This window comes from Engraulis encrasicolus, chromosome 12, assembly GCF_034702125.1.
Source record: "Engraulis encrasicolus isolate BLACKSEA-1 chromosome 12, IST_EnEncr_1.0, whole genome shotgun sequence".
NCBI classification, from domain to species: domain Eukaryota; kingdom Metazoa; phylum Chordata; class Actinopteri; order Clupeiformes; family Engraulidae; genus Engraulis; species Engraulis encrasicolus.
Genome location: NC_085868.1, coordinates 19,263,863 through 19,268,862, shown reverse-complemented (window position 1 = coordinate 19,268,862; position 5,000 = coordinate 19,263,863). Strand labels below are relative to the sequence as shown.

The window sequence follows — 5,000 nt, the reverse complement described above, 5'->3', positions numbered from 1 at the left end:
GAGTAAGAGGACTCAAGCCTGTGCATTTCCTGGATCCATATGATATCATGTGAACGCTCCTTTGGACCATTGGAGACTTAAAGGACCAGTTCAGTCAATTTCAATATGCTGTTATATTGCTCACGCTACCCTTGACTTGTCAGTACCCGGTGATGCCACATTTTTCGGCTAAGCCCTCTCCGAGATATGAGCTATTCTAATGGGGGCAGCGTTTGTTTACATTTAGAAAATAGATAGGCCTACTCCAAATATTTTCCCAAAAGGTACCGCTGTTTGCTAGTTGTATAACCTTTCAGATGTTTTTGGGAATAAATTAAAAATCTTTCTTGAAATGTAAACCAACGCTGCCCCCATTACCATGACAAAGATCTCGGAAAAGGCTGAAGAAGAAAAAAAAAAACACAGCTACTGACAAGCATGTTGATATTTACTGAACTTGACCTTTAACCTCTTACCGCAGAGCCCATTATGTCCTATTTTGGAGAGGTTTTTGAGACCATGACTTTAGGATGCTACAGCTTTTGAATAACATTATCCACATTGAACTTTGAGGGTTTATTTTGAAGCAGATACTTGGGAGAAGACATCCAGCCAACTCCAGCTTTTTATGAACATCACTAAATCTACATTTCAGATCATTATATATAAAAAAAAACATCCGAAAATATGAAAATCGCCTAATTTTTGTTTAGTTTTCAGTGTGTACCTGGATGGTTATTTGAGATGCAGAGTAAAATAGTACATTTCCTCAATGCACATGTTGTCAGCAAGTAAAATCCAGAATTTGAAGTAGATCTGTAAAGTTACAGAGGAGTTACATAGCAAATACCACAGGTACTAATGGGCGTCTCCAAAAATATATATAAGTTATCCATATGTCCTATTTTGGAGAGGTTTTCAGACCATGACTTTAGGATGCAATAGCTTTTGTTTTACATGGTCCACATTGACCATTGAGGGTTTATTTTGAAGCAGACACTTGGGAGAACACATCCAGCCAACTCCAGCTTTTTATTAACTTCATTAAATCTACATTTCAGATCATTACATACTACAAAAACATCCGAAAATGTGAAAATCGCCTGTTTTTTTGTTTGTTTTCAGTGTGTACATTGATGGTTATTTGGTATGCACAGTGAAATACTACATTTCCTCTATGTCCATGTTGTGAGCAAGTGGGATCCAGAATTTGAAGTAGATATGTGAAATTACAGAGGACTTACATAGCCATTTCCACAGGTACTAATAGGCGTCTCCAAAAAACATATAAGCTATCCATATGTCCTATTTTGGAGAGGTGTTTAGACCATGAGTTTAGGATGTAATAGCTTTTGTTTTACATGCTCCACATTGACAATTGAGAGTTTAAATTGAAGCAGACACATGGGGCAAGACATCCAACCAACTCCAGCTTTTTATTAACTTCATTAAATCTACATTTCAGATCATTATATACAACAAAAATGTGAAAATCACCTTTTTTTTAGATTTCAGATTACAGTAAAACACCACAGTTCCTCATTGCACATGTTTTCAGCATGTAAAATCCAACACTTGAAGGGCTTTCACTTTCACTTTCAGATTATTAAAATGACATAGATGGTACATAACAATGTCCACAGTACTAATAGGCATCAAAGCACAACAATATTACAATTGGGTTTTTGTACCATTATTTCAAATAAACCAATAGTAGGACCTATCATCCCTCATAAACCTGCTTCAGTCTTTGAGGAGGAGTATAAACATATTATAAAACAGTCCATACCAGAGCCCCGTTAGCCAGAACGATTGCAAAATTGAAACAAGCAATGTGCTGTTACCACCTCCTACGACGTATAGCCATTCGAGCTGTCAGCCAAGACAAACAGCTTGAACCCCCACTTTGTTGGCTTGTCCTTGCTGTACATCTTCATCCCGATCCGGGACTTGGTGCCTACCATCCTCTCATCCACTGAGAGGTTCTGGAGCGGGTGGAAGTAAGCCCTGCACGCCGTCAGGAGGTCATCATGCAGCGGCCTGAGGCGGCAGAGGCCATCGTGCCCAGGCTGGCCCTTCAGCTGATCATTTGCTGCATCAACAGCCGGGTCACTCATGTGAAGGGTTGAGAAGATTACCTCGTATCTGTACCCTGGCATGACGGATGCAGGGAAGGGAAAACTGTGAAGGCGGTCCTTCCTCCATCCGTCCCGCATCTCTGGCAACTTCATCAATCCCTTGTAGATGACCAATCCGATGAAGCGGTACATCTCCTCCGGCTCTATGTCGACCCACTTCCTCTTTCGTCCTTGTGCAGCCCTTTTTGCAGCATGGAGATTGGTATGCCTGCACAGGGTCCTAACCACGTCCTTGCTGAAAAACAATAAGAACAGGTCAAGCGGCCGGTAGTCTACCTGAGGGTCCAGCTGTGGTCCTGGAGGGCGCCTGGGTCGAAATGGCAACGGTGGAGGCTCCACGTCTTCACTCGTTGCATCACGCCAGAAGTCGGAGTCCTGCGGCGGTGGACCCAGGGATGCACGCTTCGCAGGACGGCTTGGCGTTGAGGCAGGGGCTTGTGAGGTGCGTTTACCACTCGTAGCACCACGGCTTGGTGGAGGAGGGCATGGAGTTGGAGCAGAGGCTTTTGAGGGGCGCTTACCACGACTAACTGGAGGAGGGCATGGAGTTGGAGCAGGGTGGAGATCACGGCGCCTGCCACTCATGCGCACACTGCTGGCAGCTGGAGGAGTTGGAGAGGCAGCTGGAGGAGTTGGAGAGGCAGCTGGAGGAGTTGGAGAGGCAGCTGGGTGTGGGGCAGTTGAAGTCCCTTCCAAAGGGTCATCAGATGTGTTCCCATCATCCGAGTCAGATGTCTCCTCACTGTATGAACAAGAGGATACACAACATTAATTATACTTTTATTTAGATGTAACAGTTTTTTTTTAATTACATTTTCATTTACATTACATTTTCAAAAAATTACATTTCATTTACCACTACATTACAGTGTATCCTGCAGTGAAACAAAGACAGACTGAAGAATAAATCATGGCTATATATTGACAGTATGAATTGCCATAACATATTGTAGTAAAGCAGGCTGCAGGACATGGGAGTGCACTGACAATGAATGTGACAGTTCATGCTTTTTTTTTTTTTTTTTTTTGCCTCACTGCTAATTGCATGTCAGCTGAATAAGTTGCCATTATCCATTTAGTTTGGCTACACCAACAAAATGCAAGTTATAGTATATTTATCATTACATTACAGTTAATCATATAGTTGCAGACATAAGCACTTTAGAATAAACTTACAAAGTAATGATAAACAGCATTGCCATTCAATACTGTAAATGGTAAAAGACATGGGAAACACTGACAGTGAACGCATTTTTCTTTCTGACTGCATGATTTGTGTATGTATTCATGTATGGAATCAATTAAATGTAATAAAATGTATTCTCACTATACTGCTGTCTAATATTCCTGTCAGTGTTTATATCTGGTGCGTTTGCAGCGTCTGTACTGCTGGCACAATTACCACATGGGGACAATAAAGTTCTAAACTTTCATTCAGCAGCAGAATTATCACTTTCATTATGCAGTGACACAATTATGCCTTCCACGATACAGTGACAAAATGATCACTTACAAATCGAGGACGACATCTATGCCATCCTCAAACGCCTGAAGCGCTGAGTCGGTGCTGTCAGCTTCGGACACCGCATCATCCTCTGTCTCATTCCCGCCGTCATCAAAAAGTTGAGCGTGGATTTCGGCCAAAGTATAGCGCTTCCTACCGCGTCCATCCATGATGTCTTCACAACACTCGACTCACAGAAAGCACAGACGACTCACACTCACAGGCAAACACACACTTTTAGGGAGTACAAACCCGAAATTGCTGACGAGAAATGCTGCTCTACGATGCGTAAAGCAAGCAGAGTAGGCGGCAACTCCAATGTTGTTGTGACAACCAAAACCATGCGGCAGATACGCATGCCGTCAAAAACGTGAGGGATTCACCAATCGGGATGAATGACCAACCTACATTGTCAGAAGAAAGCATACTATTGGCTGGATTAGATGTCACTCAAGTTTGGGTGAGCGTTTGTGACCTCTCAGCCTATCTTGTCAACTACCAAAATAAAGGTTCACTACGAGACGCGTACAAGAATGCTGTGCTTAGGTGAAACAGACGTCTGCCTCTCCGTACACGTTGCTCCACGCCAAAAAATAGCTCTGGAATATTACAGGGGACATCGTCAGCTTTTGATTCATGTGTAACAATAGATGACAACTTGAAGAAATGTGGTGAAAACATGTCAGAGAAGATGATGCAGCAAAGTGGATGTACACAAGGCACCATTCTTAGCGTCACATCGATCAAGCAAATAAACATCGTTTTGGACTATGGAAGCATACTGGATGGCTTATTGGCACAGTTTGAAGGTTGGTGACTTTATTTGTACCGTTTGTGTGTGGTAAAAATACATTTAAATGTGTCAACAGAGATCGTTTTTAACACTTAGCAACTTCCTATTCAAATGACTGGGAAATGCTAAGCTAGGTTCTTGCTAACAACTAAAGCCTGTTCTTGCTAACAACTGCATCAAAGTTGCCCAAATTTGATGGGCACCGAGTTGAAACTATACTAATAACGGGTAGTTGGTCAGTTTGGCTGGAAATTGGTCATAATAGAATATAACAACATGCGTCCTGTTGCAACTTGGTTTTTTTAAAACTGGGACCGTCGACGGGCCCGGAAGTGGGCGTGACAGGTTAAGAGGTTAAGGTCCCTTACCACTAAAGATTGTGGTATAACACATCTTATGCGAGCCATCATCAAATCCTACAAAAAGGGAAGACCGAACCTTTGCATTGGGTGGGCGGAGTGAGAATCATCTTATTCTACTAAGAAAATCGTTGGCGCATGGCAGTGTTAATTTCGTCAACCACAACGATGACGAAAATATTTCGTCAACGCCCCTTTTTCCCTTGACGATGACGAGACGATGACGC

At 42.4% G+C, this 5,000-nt stretch overlaps 2 protein-coding genes across 2 annotated transcripts in view; both read right to left on the bottom strand.

Moving 5' to 3' along the window:
- LOC134460383 (von Willebrand factor D and EGF domain-containing protein-like) overlaps window positions 1-5,000 on the bottom strand; it is a 163,169-nt gene that overhangs the window by 20,864 nt on the left and 137,305 nt on the right. The window lies entirely within an intron of this gene.
- Window positions 448-3,840, bottom strand: LOC134459388 (proline-rich protein 12-like). Its single transcript, XM_063211730.1, has 2 exons — window positions 3,631-3,840; window positions 448-2,859 (listed from the first exon to the last, which is right to left on the bottom strand). Exons 1-2 carry the CDS (start codon window positions 3,789-3,791, stop codon window positions 1,830-1,832), a joined length of 1,191 nt encoding a protein of 396 aa, XP_063067800.1. The 5' UTR covers window positions 3,792-3,840; the 3' UTR covers window positions 448-1,829.